The 27,119-nt window shown below is 44.7% G+C and overlaps 1 protein-coding gene across 1 annotated transcript in view; it reads left to right on the plus strand.

Annotated features, from left to right (window-relative positions):
* Positions 1-27,119, plus strand: part of cps1 (carbamoyl-phosphate synthase 1, mitochondrial) — a 206,628-nt gene that overhangs the window by 87,497 nt on the left and 92,012 nt on the right. Inside the window, exons 17-20 of the mRNA XM_078551685.1 lie at positions 15,375-15,519; positions 16,834-17,044; positions 20,014-20,212; positions 21,118-21,294. Coding sequence (XP_078407811.1) covers positions 15,375-15,519; positions 16,834-17,044; positions 20,014-20,212; positions 21,118-21,294 — 732 coding nt within the window. The remainder of the gene's footprint in view (positions 1-15,374; positions 15,520-16,833; positions 17,045-20,013; positions 20,213-21,117; positions 21,295-27,119) is intronic.

The raw sequence follows: 27,119 nt of genomic DNA on the forward strand, positions 1-27,119 counted from the left end.
CTCTTCAATGGAGGAGGTGTCCTCTTGGCTGGAGGTGAGGATGTGGATGGAGCTGAGGGACTGGCTGGCTGAGGGCGTCGGTCACTTGGCAGAGCTCCCTGTGAACCAAAGCAGAGATAATTAGTGCATGGCAGCAGAGTCAAAAGTAGGAGAGAGAGCACTCACAATTGTGTCGAGAGAGGGATGATGTGGTGCAGAATCTTCACGTGGGTGTTCACCGCCGACCTCACCGTCACCGCAGGCACGGTCCAAGTTCTCAGCAGTCAGAGCGATGGCACCTTCCTCAAATTGAGTGAGGGTTCTAATGTGGGCCACTCCATCCCCGGTGTGGGATGTCTCCTTGCTGTTGTGAACCAGCTTCTCCTAAATGAAAACAGATGGAGAGAGTGTGAGCAGGAAGCATGGCACTGCATGGAATGTTTGTGTGTGAGCGGAGCCATGGACAGGATGAGGCCATGAGCTCAAAAGGGTATGAGCCTGATGGAGATGTGAGGGTTTGTGAGAGAGTTAGTGTTGTTGTTCCTTGAGGTGTGAGATCCCTGTGGATGTGTGATGGGTTGTGAGTGTGAGAGTTGAGAGTAAAGAGAAGAGTGGCCTACCATGACAGAATGGATGAGACCATTCATCCTCCTTCCTGTACTGGATGGCTGTCCTCTTTTGCGCTGACTACCACTGCCACTGCCCCCCGTGCTGGATTGGTGACCTTGCTTGCTGGTCTTCACCCAGCGCGGGGACAGAGGGCTTCACGGTGGGGCTCCACTGTGTCCAGTAGGTGCATGGGGGAGGCATTGCTAAATCTAGGGGCAGCACGTTTCCTCCCTTTGGCAACCATCAGTTCCCAGCAGCTTCTTATCAGTTGAAAGGTGCTAGCTCTATGCAGGGGCGGGCTTTAAACATGGGGCCCAGTTTACTGAAGGCCTGGGGTGACGGCGGTGCGGGCAAATCAGAGGCCACTTCGCCAGCAACCCGGCATGCTTCCCAGGAATGCATAATTATTGAGCCAGGAATGGGATGATATGGCATGAAAAGCCACCATTGCAGCTGGAGGGTAAAACATGCTTTTTTTTCCCATCTGCCACCACACTTAGTGCGACTCTAAGATGCTTCCGCCCTCTGTGTTGTTGGGGTTTTTGAGAGCGCTGTTTGTTGTTGGGCTGCTGGGGAACATCAAAAAACATAGAGAAAATTAAACATAGAAACTAGGAGCAGGAGTAGGCCATTCGGGCCCTTCAAGCCTGCTCCTCCGTTCAATATGATCATGGCTGATCCTCAACGCCATATTCCCGCTTTCTCTCCATACCCCTTGATGCCCCTAATATCCAAAAATTTATCAATTTCTTTCTTGAATATTCTTAGTGACCCGGCCTCTACAGCCTTCTGTGGTAGAGAATTCCACAGGTTGACCATCTGAGTGAAGAAACTTTTCCGCATCTCAGTCCTAAATGGCCTGTCCCATATCCTGAGACCCCTGGTTCTAGACTCCCCAAGTAGGGAAATCATCCTCCCTGCATCCAGTCTGTCTAGCCATGTTAGAATGTGATACCTTTCAATCAGATCCCCTCTCACTCTTCTAAACTCTAGTGAATACAGGCCCAGTCAAACAATCTCTCCTCATACGACAGTCCTGCCATCCCTGGTATCAGCCTAGTGAACCTAGCTGCATAGGTAGGGAGACCAAAGCTGCATACAATACTCCAGATGTGGCCTCACCAAGACCTTGTATAACTGCAGTAAGACATCCCTACTTCTGAACCCAAATCCTCTTGCAGTGAAGGCCAACATACCATTTGCCTTCCTGATTGCTTGTTGTACCTGCCTGTTTAATTTCATTGACTGGTGTACAAGGACACCCAGATCCCTTTGTAAATCCATGTTTCCCAATATATCACCATTTAAATAACACTCTGCCTTTCTGTTTTTCACACCGAAGCGTACAACTTCACATTCATCCATCTAATATTGCATCTGCCATGTTTTGCCCATGCACACAACTTGTCTAAATCACCCTGAAGCCTCCTTACATCCTCCTCACAACTCACAACTCTGCCCAGTTTTGTGTCGTCAGCAAACTTGGAAATATTGCATTTGGTTTCCTCATCCAAGTCATTTATATATATATATATCGTGAATAGCTGGGGCCCAAGTACTGATCCCTGTGGTACACCACTAGTCACCGCCTGCCACCTGGAAAAAGAACCATTTATTCCCACTCTCTGTTTCCGGCCTGTGAACCAATTCTCAATCCACGCCTGTGCATTATTCCGGTTCCCATGTGCTTTAATTTTGCCCACCGGCCTCTTATGTGGGACCTTATCAAAAGCCTTCTTAAAATCCAAGTACATCACATCTACTGGTTCTCCCTTATCTATTCTACCACTTACATCTTCAAAAACTCCAGTAGATTAGTTAAGCATGATTTCCCTTTCATAAACCCATGCTGACTTTGTGTAATCCCGTTAACGCTTTACAAGTGTTCTGTTACCACGTCTTTCAAAATATACTCTAGCATTTTCCCCACTACTGATGTTAGGCTAACTGGTCTGTAATTCTCTGTCTTTTCTCTCCCTCCTTTTTAAATAATGGGGTAACATTTGCCACCTTCCAATCTATAGGAACTGCTCCAGAGCCTATAGAATTTTGGAAGATGACCACCAATCCAATATTTCCAGGGCCACTTCATTTAGTACTCTAGGATGTAGATTATCAGGCCCTGGGGACTTTTCAGTCTTTAACCCCATTAACTTCTTTAGCCCCATATTTTCACTAATACTGATTTTCTTCAATTCCTCCCTCTCACTAGACCCTTGGTTCCCTAAAATTTCTGGGAAATTATTTGTGTCCTCTTTTGTGAAGACAGAATCAAAATATGTGTTCAATTCTTCTGCCATTTCATTGTTCCACATTATAATTTCCCCCGTTTCTGACTGTAAGGGATCTACATTTGTCTTCACTAATCTTTTTCTGTTCATATATTTATAGAAGCTTTTACAGTCAGTTTTTATGTTCCCTGCAAGTTTACTCTCATACTCTATTTTCCCCTTCTTGATCAATCTTTTTGCCCACTTTTGCTGAACTCTAAACTGCTCCTAATACTCAGGCTTGCTACTTTTTCTGGCAATTTTATATGTCACCTTTTTGGATCTAATACTATCCCTAATTTCTTTTGTAATCCATGGTTGAGCCACCTTTCCTGTTTTATTTTTGCACCAGACAGGAATGAATAATTGTTGTAATTTATGTATACCTTCCTTAAATATTAACCAATGCCTATCCATCCTCAACCCTTTTTAGTCAGGTTCCCTAATCCATCAGTGCCAACCCGCATATCCTCATAGTTCCCTTTATTTAGATTCAGGTCCCTATTTTCGGATTCAACTTCTTCACTCTCCACCTTAATGAACAATTATATCGTTTTATGGTCACTCTTCCCCAAGGAACCCCGCACAACAAGATTGTTAATTAATCCTATCTCATTGCACAATACCTTGTCTAGTAGACTGCTCTCCAGTTGGCTTCTCAACGTATTGGTCTAAAAAACCCATCACGTACACCCTCCAGGAAATCCACCTCCACAGTATTATTGCTAGTTTGGTTTGTTCATGTTGTTGGGCTGCTAGGCTACTCCCAGTGTTGTTGGGCTGCTGGGGAATGTTCTGTGTTGGGCTGCTGGGGGTTGCTCGGTGTCGTTGGGCTGCTGGGGGACGCTCGGCATTGTTGGGCTGCTGGGGGACGCTCGGCATTGTTGGGCTGCTGGGGGACGCTCGGCGTCGTGGGGCTGCTGGGGGACACTCGGCGTCGTGGGGCTGCTGGGGGACGCTCGGCGTCGTTGGGCTGCTGGGGGACGCTCGGCGTCGTGGGGCTGCTGGGGGACGCTCGTCGTCGTGGGGCTGCTGGGGGACGCTCGGCGTCGTGGGGCTGCTGGGGGACGCTCGGCGTCGTGGGGCTGCTGGGGGACGCTCGGCGTCGTGGGGCTGCTGGGGGACGCTCGGCGTCGTGGGGCTGCTGGGGGACGCTCGGCGTCGTGGGGCTGCTGGGGGACGCTCGGCGTCGTGGGGCTGCTGGGGGACGCTCGGCGTCGTGGGGCTGCTGGGGGACGCTCGGCGTCGTGGGGCTGCTGGGGGACGCTCGGCGTCGTGGGGCTGCTGGGGGACGCTCGGCGTCGTGGGGCTGCTGGGGGACGCTCGGCGTCGTTGGGCTGCTGGGGGACGCTCGGCGTCGTTGGGCTGCTGGGGGACGCTCGGCGTCGTTGGGCTGCTGGGGGACGCTCGGCGTTGTGAGCGTGTTGGTGCACGTGATGTCCTGACAGCTCTTTGGGAAGGTAATTTTTGACTGGCTATTTCAGCCCATGGTCTGTCTGAATGCAAACCCCATCATCACCTATGTTCAGTAGGAAATTACTTTTAAAACACATTATAAGTACTAAGCTCTTGTAGAAACACAGTACAGTGGAGCTTTGATAAATCTGCTTCAGTTTGCCACGTGATAAAAATTAGGTATTTGTATTAATGTCATTTTCATATTTGCCATTACTTTGGGTTTTTAAAATTCATTTATGGGATGTGGACATCGCGGGCTAGTCCAGCATTTATTGCCCATCCCTAATTGCCTTAGAGAAGGTGGTGGTGAGCTGCCTTCCTGAACCGCTGCAGTCCATGTGGTGTAGGTACACCCACAGTGCTGTTAGGGAGGGAGTTCCAGGATTTTGACCCAGCGACAATGAAGGTACAACAATATATTTCCAAGTCAGGATGGTGAGTGGCTTGGAGAGGAGCTTCCAGGTAGTGGTGTTCCCATGTGTCTGCTGTCCTTGTCCTTCCAGATGGTAGTGGTTGTGGGTTTGGAAGGCGCTGTCTTAAGAAGCCTTGATGAATTCCCGCAGTGCATCTTGTAGATGGTACACACTGCTGCCACTGTGATCGGTGGTGGAGGGAGTGAATGTTTGTGTATGGGGTGCCAATCAAGCGGGCTGCTTTGTCCTGGATGGTGTTAAGCTCCTTGAGTGTTGTGGGAGCTGCACTCATCCAAGCAAGTGGGGAGTATTCCATCACACTCCTGACTTGTGCCTTTATAGATGGTGGACAGGCTTTGGGGAGTCAGGAAGTGAGTTACTCGCCACAGGATTCTTAGCCTTTGATCTGCTCTTGTAGCCACAGTATTTATATGGCTAGTCCAGTTCGGTTTCTGGTCAATGGTAACCCCCAGGATGTTGATAGTGGGGGATTCAGTGATGGTAATACCATTGAATGTCAAGGGGCGATGGTTAGGTTCTCTCTTGTTGGAGATGGTCATTGCATGGCACTTGTGTGGCACGAATGTTACTTGCCGCTTGTCAGTCCAAGCCTGGATATTGTCCAGGTCTTGCTGCATTTGGACATGGACTGCTTCAGTACCTGAGGAGTTGTGAATGGTGCTGAGCATTGTGCAATTATCATTGAACGTCCCCACTTCTGACGTTTTGATAGAAGGGAGGTCATTGATGAAGCAGTTGAAGATGGTTGCGCCTAGGACACTACCCTGAGGAACTCCTCCAGTGATGTCCTGGAACTGCAATGATTGACCTCCAACAACCACGACCATCTTCCTTTGTATTAAGTATGACTGCAACCAGCAGTGAGTTTTCCCCCTGATTCCCATTGACTCCAGTTTTGCTAAGAATCCTTGATGCCACACTCAGTCAAATGCTGCTTTGATATCAAGGTCAGTCACTCTCACCTCACCTCACCTTTTTCCACATTTGAACCAAGCCTGTAATGAGGTCAGGAGCTGAGTGGCCCTGGTAGAACCCAATCTGAGCGTCAGTGAGCAGGTTATTGCTCAGCAAGTTCTGCTTGACTCCTTCCATTACTTTACTGATGACCGAGAGTAGACTGTTGGAGCGGTAATTGGCCAGGTTGGATTTGTCCTGCTTTTTGTGAACAGGACATACCTAGGCAATTTTCCACATTGCTGGGTAGATACCAATGTTGTAACTGTACAGGAACAGCTTGGCTAGGGTACAGCAAGTTCTGGAGCACAAGTCTTCAGTACTATTGCTGGAATGTTGTCAGGGCCCATAGCCTTTTTTGATATCACGTGGAGTGAATCAAATTGACTGAAGACTGGCACCTCCAGGGACCTCCAGAGGAGGCCAAGTTGGATCATCCACTTGGCATTTCTGGCTGAAGATTGTTGTGAATGCTTCAGCCTTATCTTTTGCCCTGATGTGCTGGGCTCCCCCACTATTGAGGATGGGGATACTTGTGGAACCTCATCCTCCAGTGAGTTGTTCAATTGTCCACCACCATCCATGGATGTGACAGGACTGCAGAGCTTAGATCTGATCCATTGATTGTGGGATCACTTAGCTCTGTCTATCACTTGCTACTAATGTTGTTTGGCACGCAAGCAGCCCTGTGTAATAGCTTCACCAGGTTGACACCTCATTTTTAGGTATTCCTGGTGCTGCTCCTGGCGTGCCCTCCTGCACTCTTCACTGAACTAGGGTTGATCATCTGGATTAGTGGTAATGGTAGAGTGGGGTATATGCCAGGCCACGAGGTTACAGATTGTGGTTGAGTACAATTCTGCTGCTGCTGATGGCCCACAGCACCTCATGGCTGCCCAGTCTTGAGTTGTTAGATCTGTTCAAAATCTATCCCATTTAGCACGGTGGTAGATCCACACAACACGATGAAGGGTATCCTCAATGTGAAGGTGGGACTTCGCCTCCACAACGACTGTGTGCGGTGGTCACTTCTACCGATACTATCATGGACAGAGGCATCTGCGGCAGGCAGGTTGGTGAGGATGAGGTCAAGTATGTTTTTCTCTCTTGTTGGTTCCCTCCACTTGCCGCAGACCGAGACTAGCAAGCTATGTCCTTTTGGATTTGGCCAGCTCGGTCAGTAGTAGTGCTACCGAGCCGCTTTTGGTGATGGACATTGAATCCCCTACCCAGAATACATTTTGCTCCCTTGCCACCCTCAATGTGTCCTCCAAGTTGTGTTCAACATGGAGGAATGCTGATTCATCAGCTGAGGGAGGGCGGTATGTGGTAATCAGCAGGAGGTTTCCTTGCCCATGCTTGACCTGATGCCATGAGACTTCATGGGGTCCAGAGTCGATGTTGAGGACTCCCAGGGCAGCTCCCTCCCGACTGTATACCACTGTGCCGCCACCTCTGCTGGGTCTGTCCTGCCAATTGGACAGGACATACCCAGGGATGATGATGGTGGTGTCTGGGACATTATCTGTAAGATAGGATTCCAAGAGTCTGACTGACTTGTTTAGTCTGTTAGACAGCTCTCCCAATTTTGGCACTAGCCCCCAGGTGTTAGTCAGGAGGACTTTGCAGGGTCAACAGGACTGAGTTTGCCTCTTTCATTTCCGATGCTTCAGTCGATGCCGGGTGGTCTGTCCGGTTCCATTCCTTTTAGGCTTTTTAGCAGTTTGATACAACTGAGTGGCTTGCTAGGCTACTTCAAAGTCAACCACATTGCTGTGGGCCTAGAATCACATGTAGGCCAGACCAGGTAAGGACAGCAGATTTCCTCCCCCAAAGGACATTAGTGAACCAGATGGGTTTTTCTGACAATGGACAATGGTTTCATGGTCATTAGACTTTTAATTCCAGATTTTTCTCGAATTCATGGTGGAAGTTGAACCCGGATCCCCAGAGCATTACCCTGGATCTCTAGATTACTAGTCCAGTGACAATACCACTACACCATCACCTCACCCCAGGCAGAGACAGCTTTGCTTACCCACTCAGTACAAGCCATACAACAGCTACATCATTTGACAAACTGTTTTCTTTCTGCTGGCCTGAATGTATTTTTGATATTCAGCCTTTGTTATTTACATCAGTTTCTACATATTTAACACAATGAGCTGTTTCTTTAATTATGTTACCTGTCACTTTCAAACAAAACCGAAAGTTCTGGTCATGTCCAGAGACTTTAAACATCATTGATCCAGGTAACCTATAGTCAGGTATACAATTATCATAATAGTCTCTGCTGACTCATAGAACTCTGCAATGTTCCTGACACTCTTTATAGAAATCCTAATTGGGGGCCAGATTTTCAGAGAGTCAGGAGGACCTTTAAAAAAGGGGACTGGGCCCAGATGCAAAAGTGCCATCCCCATTTTGATAGATCCCGATTTTGCCAGTAGGAGAAAGGGGACAGGGCATCAATTACAAAAGAGGGGAACAGAACTGTGCAGGGCCATTTTAACTTAGTGCAAAGTTCAGACAAAGCCTGTTTGTCCGTTGCAAAGGCTTTAACCCGCAGTGTGGGAGCCATGAGTAGAAAGTAAAGAGTAGTCATAAATACTCTTGAAGGGTGGATATGGTCTGTATAACTGTCATTATCTGAAGTTTTTTTAAATCCCTCGCTCTTTAAACTGTACAAAAACTGGCTGCAGCTATCAGTGATTGCTTTAAAAAAAACTGCTGGACTGCTTTTGTTGCCAGGCCAGCTGATGTAACATCAGTTTGAGCAATTTCAATTGAGTTATTTGTTGACAAATAAGAGTTGTTTATCATAAATGCTTGGCTGAGTTTCAAAAGCTACAATATCTTAGTAGGGGGTTCTGAGTTCACAGTTTAATTGACAGCTGAAATAAGCTATTAAAGAATTAGAGATATGAAGAGAGGTTCATTTGTTTTTTGAAGAGGTCAACCATTTGAGGAGACTTTAAAGTTTCAATGCTTTAATAAATGGGGTTTTTTTCACAATCAAGCTTGTATAGTGAGATCTGCATTATATTTTTGAGTTTATTTTCTTTCATCTCCACTTGGCCCCTGACGTCTGCCCATGGCAGATACTAGGTGAGTTGGCATGGATGATATGAGGAGGGTAGGTGAAGGAGGGTAGGTGGAGGGGTGAAGAGGTGTGAGGGTTAGAGGGCCTAAAATCTTCTAAAATAGCTGGAACTACCTGAGAGAACCTAGGCGAGCCATCTAACCAGCCTGACTTGGGATTGCCCCCCCTCCAACCCCCACCGCCTTATCCTTCTAACATGCACCCATCCACCTAGAGCAAAGATCTTGCTACTCGGGGTATTTTTTTACCAAGGGCGGTTCCAGTGAGTTGAGAAGTTTCGTGACTTGAGCTATGCACCTTATTAGCCAGAATCTGGCCCAGCATCTTCATGGGGAATTGTATTCCCATCTTGTAGTATGTTTGGAAGGAGGAGAGCATTCAATCAGGCAGGAGAGTGGCATGTAAGCACCCCGCTGTTTTACCACCTCTGTCAAAATTAAGTCCACATGGGGAGGCCTGTGACTGGAGTGGGTAATTAATGACTAAGAGTCTCATCCAGATGCTGCTGGTTTTAACCCAGTGGTGGGCAAGCTTCTTGCCACTTGGGGAGGACAACAAGCAAATTTGTGTGAGCTGCTTGTCTCCCAGGGCGGGGGAGGGGTTGGGGGTGGGGGAATGGGGTCCCTCGTTCAAAGGCGCATAGTGTCTGATTGGGGGACCTGGCATCAGGAAGCTCGGGGCATAGGGAGGCCGAGAGCCAACCCCACCCTTGCTGCTGGCTCCCTTTGCCACCCCTCCCCTACGACCTCCGCCCTGCGAAACCCCTCTCTCCATGACTTACATCTGGCCTGGGTCTCTCCTCGACCCTGAGCAGGAGTGGTGGCTATCATTCCCACGGCAACCATCTGGTGATGCTTGTGAGCTGAAAGGCTGCCGGTTTCTGATTGGCAGTAATCTTGGTGGGTGGGATTTCTGTCCCCCCCCACCCCACCACCTCTTCCCGGGGCCCTTGATCCCGGGGAACGCCCATCGATAACCATTTAAATGCCCTGGTGGTATTTAATATCAGCAAGCCTACACGGAGGAGGCAATGCAGGTGTCTCTCCAGCTGCATTTGAGACCCCTCACGCCTCCATAAAACCCCCCCCATAATCTCTGTTAAATATTATAGCATGCAAATCACATTGACATGAATGTGCCCATTGTAAGAGTTGGGGTTTGTATTTTAATTTTGCTATTGCATTACAGAATTGCTTGCACTGAGGCTAATAGGATTCCACAATTATGGTACCATGGTGCTTATGTTGCTGGGCTGATAGGCCTGGACTAATGATCTTGAGGAATGCGTTCAAATCCCACCATTGCAGCTGGGGAATTTAAATACAATTAATTAAATAAGCCTGGAGCAGTAGTAATAGTGACCATGAAATGACCAGATTGTTATAAAAACCCATAAGCTTCAGTAATGCTCTTTAGGGAGGGAAATCTGCCGGTCTTACCTAGTCTGGCTTATATTTGACTCCAGATCCACAGCATTGTGGTTGACTCTAGATACATGTGTTGATTGGGCCTAGTGCCTTGAGAATCATTGCTGTACAATGAATCAGCAGCTTCGGTGTAGGGAGGGCATTAGGATTTCTTTTTGATAAACCTTAATAGGCAACGATGTGATGTTGACCCATAGTGGTAGCAGTGATTGAAACTTATTCAGCACGAGTGAGATTTAATGCCTTACAGTATCCGAGCATTAGTTAACCAGGTATCATAGAAAGCTATATTGCCTTGGGCAAAACTCACAGTAACAAGCACCCCCTAACAGGAACCCCTGGCTTGTCTTCTGGATGTCTCATGAGGTCTTCTACACCTGTCTGTTCGGTCCCTCTTTTATTCCCCTTTCTATAAATAAAACCATTACATATCATAGGCCAGTTATTGACTTACAGCAATCACTTTATTACCCAGTTTTCAGGATAGCATGTAGATCAGCTTTCAACAACATCACAGCAAAAGTGAATATAGCTTGCTGTATGGTGCTGTGTGTGCCTGCATGCCACTGTAATGTAAAGGTGCTCAACAGAGCAAGGGTTAATGTGGGACTGGAGAATAGCACTGCATGCGGCATGATGTATAGAGTCACATGGTAATAGATTCAGAGAACAGTCTATAAAGGACACTCTTGCATGGGTGACAGTAACCTGGGATCTGTAAATAGTTAAAGGTTAACAATAAAGGCTTCATGTTTAAATATACAAGTCTTAAGATCTCATCATTGAGGCATCTACAGAACTCACATTACAACACTTCTGATGCTGGAAATTTGAAATAAAAACAGAAAATGCTGGAAATACTCAGCAGGTCTGGCAGCATCTGTGGAGAGAGTGACAGTTAACATTGCAGGTTGATGATTTTGTCAAAACTGTAAAAAGTTAGAGGTGTAACTGAAGATGCAAGTACAGAGGCAGGGAAAGGAGGGAGGGGAGGAAAAGAACAAAAGGAAAGATCTTTGATAGGTTGGAAGACAGGAGAGATTAAATGACAAAAGGGATGATGGTGCAAGGCAAAAACCTGGTGGTAATGGGAGAAATGAAGAAACAAACAATGGGTTTAGAGGAGGAGTAAATGGCAAAAGTATACTCATTACCAACAGCTGCTGTTTGAAAAAATGGAAGCTGTGTTTCTGTTAAATTGTTGAACTGAGTCTGGGCAGCTGTAAAGTGCCTAATTGAAAGATTACTGTTCCTTGAGCTTCCCTTGAGTTCCAATAGAACAGTGAAGGAGACCAAGAATTGAGAAGTCACAGTAGGAGTGGGGTGGAGAATTAAGATGTGATGACTGACCATACCAGTCCTCTGACTAGAATAAAGGAAGGCTGCAATGTGGATCATTTGTATTATTTTTAACAGTTTACAAATTGATGAATCATTGTTTTGTTGTGTGTACTGATGTACATTATTTAAATGAGGCAGTTTGGAATGTGCTTGATTTGTTTTTTTCAGACTTGCATTTCTGGATTTTAATAAGTTGTCTAGCATTGTATTAATACAGGTTTGTCTGCTGCCTTCAAAGCAGTGTGCTGTACATTAAATAGACCTGTTTCTGCTTGTCTCTTAAGCCTATGAATATAAAAACAAATGTACAGTATTGCTGTAAATGTGTATTGAATGAATTTAACAGTTTACATGCATGTAAACATGTCAGAATGGCTTGAGTGCCCAGGTTTCCTGCAGTCTGATCAATTACCCCCTGCAAGTCCAACTGCAGTAAATGTGCTTCATCTGTCTAGTGCCAGCTGTTCCATTTGGGCATAGTGCCTGTACATAGAGAAACACAACTTTTTAGAATTTGCAATAACCATCATTTCAAACCATTGTTGCACCCAGGAATGGTCTTCATATTGTGACAATTATTTATATCTTGTTGACTTGTTTGTGAGAAGTTTCAGTTATGGGGTGAGATCTTGGTGTTGCTATAAGGAAAGATGGCTAGAGTTTTGAGCTGTGGAATTGCTGTGTGACAGGTGCTGTGATTGATTGGGTTCACTGAGCCTCACTGCTCAGGACATCAGGCAATCTCAAAATACATACTGAGAAGAGGACAGGCGAGAAACATGAGCCCAAATATGTACAACGTTCTGTTCAATCTGAGGTGTGGGGGGTGGTGTGGAGTAAGATTTACCTAGTTTATATACATAGACTATTTAACCATGGAGAACAACTCAGCTGAGTTTGCACACTTTTTCCAAATCTATTCCAGTCTTTTTAATATATAATCTTTTTTAATTATATATTAATGACCTGGACTATGGTGTAGAGGGCACCATTTCAAAATCTGAAGATGATAGAAAATTCAGAGGACAGTAGAAGATTTCAGTAGGACATAGACAGATGAGTGAAATGGGCAGACACGTGGCAGACCAAATTTAAAGCGGAGAATTCTGAAGCGATGAGTTTAGGGAGGAAGAATGAGGAGAGGGGATATGAACTATATGGTACAATTTTAAAGGGGGCACAGCAACAGAGCCCTAGGCATGCTTGTACACAAATCCTAGGTGTTGAGGCTGCTTCATGTTTGATTGGGAATCTTCCCATTCCCACTTGCTGCTCTCATCTAACTATGGCCCATGAACACGCTTTTCCCCTAATTTGCTCTTGTTTCACAGGTCTGTCTCTTACTGAGGTATATTTTTGTGGCGAGCGGCAGCCCTTTGGTATCTTATCCAAGTGCACATTCTACATGAGCAAGCTAAAGAGTGTGTACTACACAAAAGGCATTTCTGTCAAAGTCGGAGCTCTCCTAACTTCTCACCACAATACAACATCCACATCCACTTTCCACAAGATTCACTGGATAGTGAACCATGAACCTAGCCTAGTACCTACTTGCCCCCACCATGCCGCCCTCCCCAGCCTTTGGGGCAATTAGGAACACCCGCCATTGTCTGTCTACTGTACTCTCTGATGATTGTCTGTCCATGAGAGATTTCCTTGCTGAAGATAATTGTGGAGGACAGGCTGAGATGTAGACCATCTGAGGAGAGGAGCAGGGATCTTCTGATGGGAGTTGCATCATGCAATGCCTTCACCCAATCCTTTCCTGTCTAAGATATTCTCTTACACTTTCAGGCTGTTTGCTGATGCAGGGTGCTGTGCTTTATAATGATCAATTTGATTCAATCTCCGACAGTGGCCTAATTTAGTGCTGGAACTCGTGTATCACTTGATGCTTCATTCCCCTCCACTGTGATTCCCTCTGTGCTTTCACCAGTCTTTTCAAGGTACCCCCAGCCTGGGTTTGGCCCTATATATATTTCTCAACCTTTTGTTATTCCCCTGTTGGTTTTAGTGCTACTTATAAAACCCACTTGTATAAAAACATAAAAACAAAATAGCTGCCCAGAGGGTGTTTGCTTATGCGTTGGATGGGTTTTGTAGGAAGTTTATATGACCTCACTGCAGTTAACACATCAAAAACACAGCAGAGAGCAGCTGAAGATCAGAAACCAGAAAAACTGACCCTCTATGATGCTGACTGAGCTGTTTTTCCAATTATTTTTATTGGTTCACATACTTCTTGTCTTTATGTCGAATGACATGGAAATGACAGTACAAAAACAGCAATTTGGTATAACCGTTTATTCCCCTATCCTTCAACCACCTATCTAACTTGCTTGTAAATATTGACATGGTTTCTGTTTCAATCTCTAACTCCTTCCACAGCCTTACAAACCGTTTTGATACTAAAAAACAGAATCAAGACAGTACTGAAGGAGCCATTCAGCCCATCATGCCTGTGCCGGCTTTTCAGTACAGCTTTCCGATTAATCCCACTCTCCTGCTCTTTCCCCGCCGCCTTACAAATTTTCATCCTGCAAGTTTGTATCCAATTCCCATTTGAAAGTTGTGACTGAACTCGCTTCCACCAGCCTGCCAGAAAGTGCATCATCATAGCTCCTGCATAAATAAATTTTTCCTCACCTCTTCTCTGTTCATTTGAATTACCTTAAATCTGTGTCTGCCGGTAACCAATCTTTCTGCCAGTACAAATAGTTTCTCTCTATTTACTCTGTCAAAATCCTTCATAATGTTGATCACAATTAGATCTCCTCCTAACTTTCTTTGCTCTAAGGAGAGAAATTCCAGCTTCTTCAGCCTCTTTGCCTTTATGAAGTCCTTCAACACATTGAAGCAATTCTAGTAAATCTCCAGTACACCCTGAAATAAACACCAGTGCTCCAGCTGAGGAACCTGCATTACTGGTTTGGCCCAGGACTGGCTGTGGGCCAAGCATTGGCCACGGCTCCTGGTGGCACTGCTGGGACTGAAGAGCTGCAGGCCCTCTGATTGGCTGGCAGCTCTTGGAGTCGGGACATCCTGCCTCTGGGCATGGAAGTCACAACCTCAGGAAACTAATGTCTGGGGTCGATAAAATCCGATCATTGCTTTCAACGCTGGTGGAGTTGTACTCGCCCCCAACTTTCCACCGTCTCAGCATAAAATCCCAGCCTGTATTTGCTCAGCCCAGGCAGCACCCCAGTGATTTGTGCTGTGCCCTTTCTACTGCCTCAATATCCTTCCTACAGAGTGGAGCCCAAAACTGCACATGGTACTTCAACTGTGATCTTACCAAGGCTTTATTCAGATTCCACATCATTTCTGAACTCTTGTATCCAATATCTCTAGTCATCAAGCCCAGTATTCCATTAGCTTTCTTTTGGCCTTATTCACTTGAGTTACTGCTTTAATAGTCTGATGAGCCTGACCCTCCAAATCCACATCTGCTTTTCCACATCGCCCAACTGTCCTCCATTCAAAGACTAATTTATTTTCTGGCCAAGTTTGACTGCCTCACTTACTGACATTGACTTTTGTCTGCCACTATTTTGCCCTTTCTGCCACCTTATTATCCCCTCACTGCCTCCTTTGCTCCAATTTTACTATTGCCTCCAATTTGTTCTCTACGCCTTCTTGTTCTAAATTGAAATCATGGATGTACATATAGTAAATCAAAACTGTTTAATAACAGAGCACGGGCTTGGTCTGTATTGGATTCAATTCAAAAGTCCTACTCGTTCTTTGTATTGAAGGACAGTGCTATGTTTCCAATGGTTGTTTGTTCTTTTCTCTTTAGGCCTTGGCTATGACCAATCAAATTCTTGTAGAGCAGTCACTGCTGGGCTGGAAGGAGGTGGAGTATGAGGTGGTTCGAGATGCAGCTGATAACTGTGTCACTGTGTGTAACATGGAGAACTTTGACCCCTTGGGAATTCATACAGGTAAAACTGTCTGAGAAAATAAATGGAACTTTCTTGAATACTATGTTGGATTTGAGAATCTAACTCTTTCAGGGCCTCAAACTGTGGAGCTCCTGTTCCATTCTTTTGTAAGGCCAACTAAATACTGCTCCCTGATTTATTTTTTCATTCATTCACCCTCTTTGATCCTTGCTGATCTGCAGCCTGTTGATTCTCAGTACAATCTCCAAATATTTCACTGTTTCCAGCAACAGCAGAAGTCAGATGTGCCTTGTTACAGTCCTCCTGGTTGTTAGGATAATGACAGGCAGTGGATTGATTCTCAGAAAATTCCCATTAGAGTGGGAAAGTTAGCTTAAAGGTTTTCTCTTGTCTCCTCCCTAACCCCTACATCTTGTTCCAACTTCGAACAGCTAAAGCAGCACAGAGAAGCACACAAACCTGGGACCCCCTGTGCTGTGATGCCCTGGGGCACTACACAGCATGGGGCGATGTCCCTAACTTGCTTGGTCAGCAGGGAAGTCTTGCTTTGTTCTCAGGGGTTGACTATTTCATTTAGCTGCAGAACTTGAACTCAACGCAGTTGAATTGTAACACTAACAATTGATGAGTTCAAATAAATCAGATTGAAGCTGCCAGCAAAGAGATGGGTTCTGCTGCTCTGTTGCAGCACAGGGAGCTCTGTGATGTTGGACAACTGATCCCCTGTCTTTATCCAGCCACAATCAGTGCAATGAGGAATGTGATAGACTTTGTGCATGAGCAACTCTCCTCCGAACCAGATCTGTGATGGAAGGGGTTGAAAAGCTTGAGAATCAATTAAAAACTGAAGGTCCAGCTGTCTCCTTGAGGCCCCATTGTTAATGCACTGACTGGTGCAGTCCTGACCCACACAGTCATAATGGTTACTTCATTCTGGTGCCACCTATAAACGGATCAGTTGGTGTCAGACTGAAGCACCTTCCCCTTTTGGGAAGATGAGTTTTGTGGCTGGTCGCTGAAACTGAGTTCACATTGCAGACTTGTACTAGCAACTACAAAGTCTTATTTTAAAAATGGAGACACCAAGTTGAAGGGCTGAGGTGCATAGCTCAGAAACACAAACAGATTGAGGAATGGGTGAGGAGATTAGGTGAATGGGGAAAGCTGTGATGAGGTTACACCAAGCTCATGGTTGAAAGGCATGGAGATTGGATGAGGAGGACTGAGGAGTTCTATGAGAAGGAATGAATGAGAGTGGCTGCAACTGTTTCAGATACTGTTCACAAGCTCTGCTTGCCCTTGGACCTGTGGTTCTCATTCTGTGACTCCTGTACTTTGTATCTTGTGTTTTAGGTGATTCAGTTGTTGTAGCCCCGAGTCAGACCCTGTCCAATGAGGAATACCACATGCTGCGTGAAACTGCTATCAAGGTGGTGCGTCATTTGAACATTGTAGGAGAGTGCAATATTCAGTATGCCCTGCACCCCTCATCCCTAGAATACTGCATCATTGAGGTCAACGCTCGGCTGTCCCGCAGCTCAGCATTGGCCTCCAAGGCCACTGGGTAAGGAGGGTGAATTGGGGGGGGGTGCACTTAACATAAATGCACTTTAAAAACATGTCTTGCGTGGCTGTTAGCAATCTAAAATAAGAATAAAAGATGTCAGAATGGAGAGGAGCCACCTCCACTTCACACATTCCAAGGTATTTACAGCACAGAAACAGGCCATGTCATCCAGTTGGTCCATGCAGATGGTCCATGTCCATACACCACATGAGTCTCCTCTCACCCAAATTCATCTTATCCCAATCATATATCTTTCCATTCCTTTCTCCCTCGTGTCTATTTAGCCTCCATTTGGATGCATCTATACTATTTGTCGCAAATATTCCTTATGGTAGTGAGTTCCGCTCTCTTTTGGTAAAGAAAATTCTCCTGAATTCCCTTTTGGATTTATTAATGCCTAGTTCCTGTTTCCACCGCCATCTTCTGTGCATCTACCATTTCATAAGCATAAAGACCTCGATCAGATTTCCTCCTCGTCTTCTTTTTTCTAGCCTGTTCAGTCTTCCCTGATAGATGTTAATATTCTTTATTATATTTTTGGCTGCTAACACACCTTACCTTTCACTGATGTGCTAATTGATTAGACTTGTTCCATCTCTCTTCAATTTATGAATCACATTAACTGTCCACCAGTCCCACATTTTACCTATCTTTTTTTGTTTGTCTATGAACTTTTCCAATTTATTTCCCCTGGTTCTATTCTCAGCCTTTTCAATATTTGCTTCTTTCCAATTTATTACTTTGATCTTTGTCCTTTTCAAATTTTATCTTATACTGTGATTGATATTGCTCAGATGTTCCCTTCCCTTATCTACTCTGGTTCATTTCCCAATGCTAGATCCAGCAGTTGCTCCTTACCTGCTGTTTTTTTTGAACTAATGGCTAAGAACGGAGTCCTGCTCCATTCATGTGCCTCTCTTGCTACCTTTGCTAATTCAGTTTATGTTGCAGTCGTTAAAAACCTCCCATCTTTATTGTTCAATGTCCTTTACTCATTTCACACATTTACCTACATATATTTTCCTCCATACCCTTTTCACTATTAGTGTGGTCTGTAGTATATCCCCCTAACTGTGGTTAGCCCTTCCTTATCTTTTATTATAATTCATTGAGATTCTATTTCAAACTTTGTAAATTATGTCCATTTTGTCTATTTCATCTGCTGTCATTATGTTACCTCTAATTAGTACACTTCCCTGGGAAGAGCTACATCAATGTTTTGAGGGGACACTTTATCCAAAGATACCCTTTGGGTGAAAGGTCCTTGTTGAAGATGTTCACTTTCTGGTGTTGTTTGATGGATCACCATTGGCTTGTACTTATTACAGTTCTGATGTAATCTCTGGGCATCAGTTGAGGAAACCAGACACAATTGTCAGGGACATTGGGTACATTTTAAATAAATCAGTGGATAATTTAGTCCTGGATGTGAGCTGGCTAGAAACTGTTTGGAGTGGCTTATCGGTTGGTCTTCCAGCTGCCAGGTAACCATGACCTGTGATTTCACATCCTGGGATCTGGAGCTACAATAATCCCATGCAAATCCCACTTCCACAAATGTATTCTGTTATATAATAACGTTCCATGGAAGCAATATAAGTTTGGAATATTGGTGGGGAAGGGTCCAGAGGGGAATAAACAGCCTAAGGACTGCACTGTGGACATTCAGAAATCTCACTGTGCAGTTAAGCTTCATGACATTTGATCTGCTGTTTGAGTGACAGGCCTGTAACTCTACCAGCAGCACCTGTGCCACAGCCTGAATTACATTTCAGTTTGACATGGCCCATCCGCTGCACACATGACTTCCCATGCAAACATATTTAACACATGGTAACTCAACATCCCCCTCTCTTTCCCCCCCCTCTACCCCTCCCTCTCTCACTGTTAACTCCCTCTCTTTGGTCACCCTCTCCCCTGGCATTACTCTTGACACTCTGCTCCCTGTACCGTTGGCCCCCTCTTCCCCCTTCCGCCCCTAACCCCACCAACATTGAACCCTGACTTGCCAACAGATGTTAATTTTCCAACTGGACTTAGGTGGGGTTGGGTTCCTGGGAGATTTTCCCATTCCCAAGCCACAGGCAATGACGGTTATTTTAGCCTAGAAATTGCTGTCCCCATTGAATTCAGTTAACTGGACAGGGACAAGGAATCTGTATTGCATCTTTGCTGCTTAATGGACTTGTGTAAGGAGCTTTTTCTGATTCTGGATGAGACAATGATATTCCCCTATTAGGTCCAAGGTGGCTAATGTAGATCTTCTAACATTTATAAAATCTGCCTATTTGTAAATGCAACCATGTTATCCATCAGATAACATAATGTACAAGCAGAAATATGTCAGATGTTGTATCTTTCTGCAGACACTGGGGGTTGCCATTTCTGCGCCCCCCCTCACCCCCGACCTTTGTTGTTCCCCTATTGAAAGAACATAAGGTTCCTGAGGTGAAAACAGAAAATGCTGGAAATACCCAGAAAGCCAGGTAGCATCTGTGGAGAAAGAAACAGAGTTGATGTTTCAGCTCAAGGGTCTGTAATCAAAGTTGTTGGGGTATAGGTACCTGCATTCCAGCAAGCCTTAATCACCATCCTCTCAATGGTTGGCAACTGTGGAGAGCAACAAGAGGGATTTATCATTTCTCCTGTGCCAGGCCCTGCCCACTTATAAGCTCAAGCCCTCTGGTTTCTCTGGGTCATTTGGCAGTTCTAGTCTTTTCTTAACCCACCTTTGCCAAAGCAAAAGATGAAACTGGTGTTCTCTCTGCAGTGATTGCAGGAAGCACAAGATGTGGTGCTAAAATCTGCATTCTGATATTTAAAAACTATAGTGCCTCTGTCTTTGCACATCTCTCTTTGTGTAACTGCAAGAGCCTCACATCTGGGAAGGAAAGAACTCGTCACCTTTTTTGTAGATACAGATTCTTTGTCTTTCTGTTAGTTTGTTCCTCTCACTTTCCCTCCAGCTACCCATTGGCTTTTGTGGCTGCCAAACTGGCCCTGGGAATCCCCCTACCAGACATCAAGAATGCAGTTTCAGGGAAGACCACTGCGTGCTTTGAGCCGAGTTTGGATTACATTGTGACCAAGATTCCACGGTGGGACCTTGACCGTTTCCATGGAGCATCCCGAGAGATCGGCAGTTCAATGAAGAGTGTTGGGGAGGTGAGTGGGCTGTGCCCTATATCCAACTCTTCAGCCAATTCCCAGACATATGCATTTGATGTCTTCAATTCTCTGGCCTTCATGGAGAAAGAGCACAATCTTCCATCTTCAGCCTCCTCCCAGGACTGAGGAGTTAACATTTACATTTCAGTTAAGACGCAGTCAAGCTAACAAATCAGAAGTTTGTTGTTTTGTTCAAAGTTCTGTATAAACCCTGCAAAACTTTGATTATTTTATATTTAAGAAATAAATTCTGCAGAATCTACAATTTACCAGATTTGAGATCTGTGTGCTGGATATTGATGGAAGAGTAACCAGGATTCTTTTTATGCGTCAGATAATGGGTACTCTGTAACCTCTCCAGTCCGGAAATCTAATATTCAGATACAGCAGTTGTCTGAAATTTTTTTAAGTAGACCCAAGTAACTCATGACATTATTTCAGTACAATACTTTGGAAGTGGAATCATGGAAGAAGATAGAGTATTTGGATAAGTTTAAAAAAAATACTGCTTTATAATGTTTTATCATTGTTTTATACTTCAGGTAAATATTTCTATCTAGTATTTTCTGGTTCAAACATTTGTGGTTAGGCAATTTATCATCATTCTATGTCCAGAAAATTCCGAAGTCCAAAAGCGATTCAGCCCAAACATTCCAGACTGGAGAGGTTACAGCATTGTAGATGCAAATAGCCTGTGAATCTGACTGACTTACTGCTCACCATCCCCATGAGCTTCTGAAGAGGCTGCCCTGGTTTCAGAGTGAGGACATCATTGAGCTCAGGATCTCAACACAACATTGTGTCGAAAGACCCTTTCCTTCCACCTATCACAGTATTTGGAAAGACTTGGTCTGAAGCTGGGTCTGATTGCTTCCTCTAAGTTGCATGTTTGTGTTATCCAGGTAATGGCTATCGGTCGTACGTTTGAGGAGAGTTTCCAAAAGGCCCTGAGAATGTGTCACCCCTCTGTGGAAGGCTTTGTGCCTCGACTCCCAATGAAGAAATCGTGGTCTGATGATTTTGACCTGCAGAAAGATCTGGCTGTTCCATCTATCACCCGGATCTACTCCTTGGCAAAGGTAATGACTGTCCGCCGAACACAGCCACTGATAGGTCCCAGGAGTTCTGTTCCCTGGAGAGATGTTGGTAGTTTTTCTTTTGGTCTTCTATTGTTTTTTATTTGTCCTTGAGATCTGAGTGTCAATGGCAAGGCCAGCATTTATTGTCCAACCCAAATTGCCCTTGAGTGTTGTGGTGCCTCATAGTCAGGGACACCATGGGGTAATTTGCTAAATTGGTGCCCCTAAGGGAGCCACCACTGACATTCCTTGCACCCCCTGCCCCGACCCCTCTTAAAGAGTAATGATGCGGGTGCTTTAGTGGCACATATTCTGAAGCAGAAGTGTAGAATCCAGCTTTAAATACTTTTAACCACCAAACATAATATTTGCATTCTCCTCACTGCAGGCACATATTGCCTGCCACCTTGCGCCCCCTGTTGCTCTGCAGTGGTATCACATCTCCTCACCATACTTTCCATGTTGATGAGAGGTCATGTAGAAGCTTTCACATTGCATTGTACGATGTGATATCAGTGCCTATTAGGGTCTGCCTTGTTCTGGGAGACGTTGGCAGAAGTGACATCAAGGAAGCCTAGCAAGCATCACGTGAGCGGTTTAGGGGTCACAGTGGGTGGTGGGGGGGACATTCTTCAAAACTGGCAGGTCAGCTACCCACTTGATTGAGAAACAAGGTCAGCATCTGAAAGCTATCCACTCAACAGAATGAATTTGCAGTCTGCTAGATTCAAAAAGGAAAGAAAACAATGGCTATTCACCACACTAAACAGATATAAAACTTAACTATTAAAACTTTGCAGATGCATGTTGTCCTTTTCTGATCTCATTCCTGTTCCATGTAACTAATGTTGCCATTGCTCATCATTTAGGCTATTTTTAATTTGTTTTTTTACATGATTCTGTTTCTTTTATTCCCTCTCTAAAGTCTTTTACATCTGCACATAAATGAACCTTGCTGAAATCAAAGCTCCATGAAAACACAAAGATTTATTCTTTGCACAGGAAACCTAAAATAGCCGCAACTAAACGCCATTCTTTTTTGTAATACAGACAGAACTCACCAGTACACAGACGCCGTCCATGCCTGTAACTGAGACTCAATGAGGAAAGCATGGATTTCCAGCTGGGACCTACTTATTTGGGAACAATACCTGTGTCTGTGCTCGTGTGCAGTATTTGCAGTGTGCTGCAAATTGAGCTGGAGGATGTGTCCATGTGACACACTTACCAAGAACTTTGGATATTGGGAGGTTGATGCCAATTTCATTAGACTTCCAGCCATTCTGGGAGGGTTGGCAACCCTTGTGCCTATATTTAGCTTCACCGTACTGCCATAACCTGTCACAATCTATTCTGGTTGAGTGACACAATTCTCAGCGTCACCTCCCCGAATCTTGGCCGCGCTGTTGAAGGTTTTTGTCATGCCTGCTGGGCAGGCTGATCTTGCTGGTGTTTTCTGTAACAGTCACATATAACCTGTCATGCTGCAAAACAGATTGTTGATGGGCTTGTGATTTGCCTGAATGAAGAATCCTGGATTTCTGCATGAATGATCTCTGTGAAGGATGGATCCATTGTGTTGGGACTGTTTAAGTAAGCTAGCTATATTCCAAACAAAGCCAGCAGTCTCTCAGTGTGTTTCTGCTGGAGCAGTGGTTTTGACTTTCATAGCCAGCAAGCATTGCAGACCTGCAGCCCTCTACCCCCCCACACCCCCCCCGCACTACCACCCTGTCTTTCCTTAACGTCTTGATTGTTAATGAATCTATCGTTGTTAAGAATCTTACCCCTGATTTCACTGACTTCTCGCTGTAACTGACAGAAGTCAGACAGAAACTTCCAGAAAAAGACATGTCCTGCTTGCATCATTTCCAGCTAACCGCAGGTTTCCTGGTCAGGCATTTCCAGGGTTGGAGCCAGGGATGGAAAGAGGCTGATAACACTAACGCAGCTAAGGATTTACTCCAGCTCCACAATAATGTACATCTTTTTTAAAAAGATCAAACTGGCCTTTCTTCTGTTACCCTCCTTTAAGAATCGTTAGAATTTGCTGCCAAGTGCCTGAAGAAACTGACCACAGCCCACATGGTGGTGCCTTCGGAGATCATGCACAATCCAATTTTACAAAGGGGGCCAGGAGGATTGTCATTCCCCCTCTTTACAGATACACAAAGAACCTAATGTTTGCTTCAGGTGCACACCTGGGGCCGGATTTTCATGCCACCACATGTGTTGGAACAGAGGTGGGCCAGCAAGAAACATGATGGATGGGACCCGATTCCAGGATTCCCACCCTCAGTCCTGCCACCAGCAATTCTAAGTGGTGCAGGATAAGGGGGTAGGTTGTGAACCCGCATGCAGCAGTCCCAACGTTGCTGGCTCCATTATAGTTGGAACCTGGAAGACAAAAAAGAGCTTGTTACATTAGAAAAGGTACGTTGCTGACATCAAGTGTAAGAAGGAAATGGTGAAGAAAACCTGCAGTCAGAGAAGCGAATAGGAATGACAAAATAATTATTCTGGGAGATTTTAATTATGCACCTCTGTATGGGGCAGAGAGGGAGTAGCTAGAGAGAACATGGTGAATTCCTATAATATTTCTAGAACTCCATCTTTGAGTAGTTTTTTGGTTGGCCTACATGGAGGATCTGGTTATGAGTAATAAGCTACATCATGTAGACGAGGACCATGTGTGTGAGGAGCATGGGAATAGTGACAAGAGTTTGTCAACAAGGATAGAGAAAGTCTATCCAAAAATCAGAACTAAACTAAATCTGCCCTATATAAAAAAAAATTGAGTGCAATGAGCTATGGAAAGTGGGATGAGCAAGTGGAATGGATTTTTTTTTTTGTTGAGAATAGGAGATTGCAAAAGTACAGAATAAGTATATTCCATTGAGGAAGCTGAATACTAGTAGTGGTTTCTTGATGCCAGAAGTTAGAAACTAATCAATTGAAGAAGGGAGAGGAGGACTTGGACTAATATTGAAAAATGTCAAGGAGAATGTGAGAAGATTGGAGATGGGTGAAGAGGCTAGAAAGCTGCCTTAGGAAAAACATCAAAAGGAAGTAGTCAATGAGAATTAAGTGATGTGGTACCACACAAGGAAAGGGTTGTCCATTTGTCCTTGATGATTTGTACTTGAGGATGAAGGTTTTGTAGTGCAGTGGGTACCGTCTCTGCCTCTGAGTTAGAAGCTCCAAGTTTGAGTTGCACCCCAGGGCTTTATGATGATATGGCATTCATAATGCGGCCAAATGGGTTGAGTATCAACCTGCTAATCCTTCCAACACACGCCAGTGGCAGGCGGTAAGGGTGGGAGAGATTCCTGGTCAGCCATGTGCTGGAAAGAAAGTTGGAGCCTCTACCATCACTATCCATAGCTCCAGACTATAACATGCATATAAAAAGTACATGGTGCCACTCGAACTCTGAGCGAACTATAATACGTGCCACATGATGAAGCTATTCAGCACTTTACATCAATCTTCACTGAAGATTTTGAGGAGCATAAATGCTGGCATGGACCCATTAGGCTGAATGGCTTGTTTCTGTGCTGGTATTCTATGCAAGATAGCGAAGAGGAAGTGAATCCTGATGTGATTGAGAGGTTAGAGAATCAATGATTCAATAAATGCAGGTAAGTTAGTTTGGCTAAAGGAAGACCAAGTACCAGGGTGAGATTGGATCCATTCAAGAATAGTAAGGGAGGAAATTGGAGATTTCATAGCCAGCAAGCAGAAATTATACTTCAGGGTTCTACTGAGAATGGGTGTGAGCTGGAGGGCCAAAGAATGGTCAATGTAGGTGCCATTTTTAGAAAGGGAGACAAAGCTAACCTGGGGCATCACCCAGATCAGTTAGTATAACATTGATGGTTGGGAAAATACTGGTCTTTAAGGATGAAATTAGCACATATCTAGATAAGAGGAGGTTAGAAGTAGCCAGGGCAGCTTCTGGATTTATAACCAGTTTAGAATACTCAGTTGAAGAAACTATATTGGGGGAGGCAATGGCATAGTGGTATTATCACTGGACTAGTGTTCCAGAGACCCAGCATAATGCTCTGGGGACCTGGCAGATGGAAATTTGAATTCAATAAAAATCTGGAATTAAAAGCCTGATGAAAACCACGAAACCATTGCCGATTGTCATAAAAACCCATCTGGTTCACTAATATGCTTTAGGAAAGGAAATCTGCTGTCCTTACATGATCTGGCCTATGTGTGACTCCAGACCCACCAACAATGTGGTTGACCCTTTAGTTGCCCTTATTCAGAGGGCATTTGGGATGGACAATAAATGCTGGCCTAGCCAGCGATGCTCTCATCCCATGAACAAATGATATAAAAAGAATTTAAGGTGTTTTTCAGCCTCTGGTTACAGAATATATGATGGAGAATTAAATTCCAGTGTTGGAGGACAGAATGTATAGAAACAGGGAAGGAAGAGGTTGAAATAGGAAGCTCCTGTGTATAGTCATTAGGGCCTTGCCATGTTTGAAACTGTGCTGTCCTTGTGGAACTGCTCATACCACATTCCTGCAGTTGGACTCGTGCTTCACAGTTATAATAGTTTAAGCATATTTATTGTTTGTTCCTCCACCCATATACTTATTGGTGGAGGTCCTTGGAGATCCCAAAGTACCAGGCCTTAGGCAAGAGTGCAAACATGTGCGCCAGTCAGGGAGGGATGATTTCTTAATTGTTATTGTGGGCACAATTTCTGATTTTTTGTTTGGATGCAGAATGGGGCCCTTCTGATTAATGTTGTGATTGCTTCTTTTCTTATGCTTCTGAATTACACTGTTTTTCATAGAAACAAAGAAAATGTATGGCTCGATAGGAGACCATTTATTCCATTGTGTGTGTGTGCAGGCTGAAAAGAGCTTTCCAGCTTTAGGCCACCTGTCAGCTCTTGGTCTATAGCCCTGAAAACAGCACTTCCAGTGCTGTATGATCACGATCAGATACTTTTTATACGAGGGTTTCTGCCTCTACAACTCTTTCAGGCTGTGACAACACCCTCTGGGTGAACAATTTTCTCCTGAACTCTCTTCTAATCCTTCTGCCAATTAGTTTAAATCCATGCCCCCTGTCCTGCTATCTCAGGGATCTGTGAACGTGTACCTCAAGGTCCCTCTGTTCCTCTATGGTATTCTACCATTTATGATGTGTTCTCTTGATTTATTTGCCCTCCACAAATACATTGCCTCACACTTTGAATCATAGAATCAAAGAATGGTTACAGAAGGAGGCCATGCGGCCAATCATGTCTGTCTTGGCTCTCTGCAAGAACAACTCCCACTCCCTGACCCTTTCCCCGTAGAGCTGCATTTTTTTTCTCTCAGATATTTATGTCATTCCCTTCTGAACTGAATCAAACCTGCCTCCACCACACTCTCAGGCAGTGCATTCCAGATCTTAATCACATGCTGTGTAAAACATCTTTTTCCTGTTGGTTCTTTTGTCATTCACCTTCCATCTGTGTCTTCTGGTTCTTGAACCTCCCATCAACAGGAACAGTTTCTTCCTATCTACTCTGTCCAGACCCCTCATGATTGTGAATATCTCTATCAAATCTTCTTCTCTTCTCCAAGGAGAACAACCCCAGCTTCTCCAATCTATCCACATAATTGAAGTTCCTCATCCCTGGAGCCATTCTCCTAAAATCTTTATTGCACCCTCTCTAATATTAGTCTTCACATCCTTCCTAAAGTATGGTACCCAGAATCAGACACAATTCTGTTGAGACCAGTTGAGCTTAACATACGAACATAGGAACATTGGTCTTAGGAGCAGGAGTAGGCAGCTTTCCTAACTCC

Source organism: Cetorhinus maximus, chromosome 11 (genome assembly GCF_964194155.1).
Source record: "Cetorhinus maximus chromosome 11, sCetMax3.hap1.1, whole genome shotgun sequence".
Classification (NCBI taxonomy): domain Eukaryota; kingdom Metazoa; phylum Chordata; class Chondrichthyes; order Lamniformes; family Cetorhinidae; genus Cetorhinus; species Cetorhinus maximus.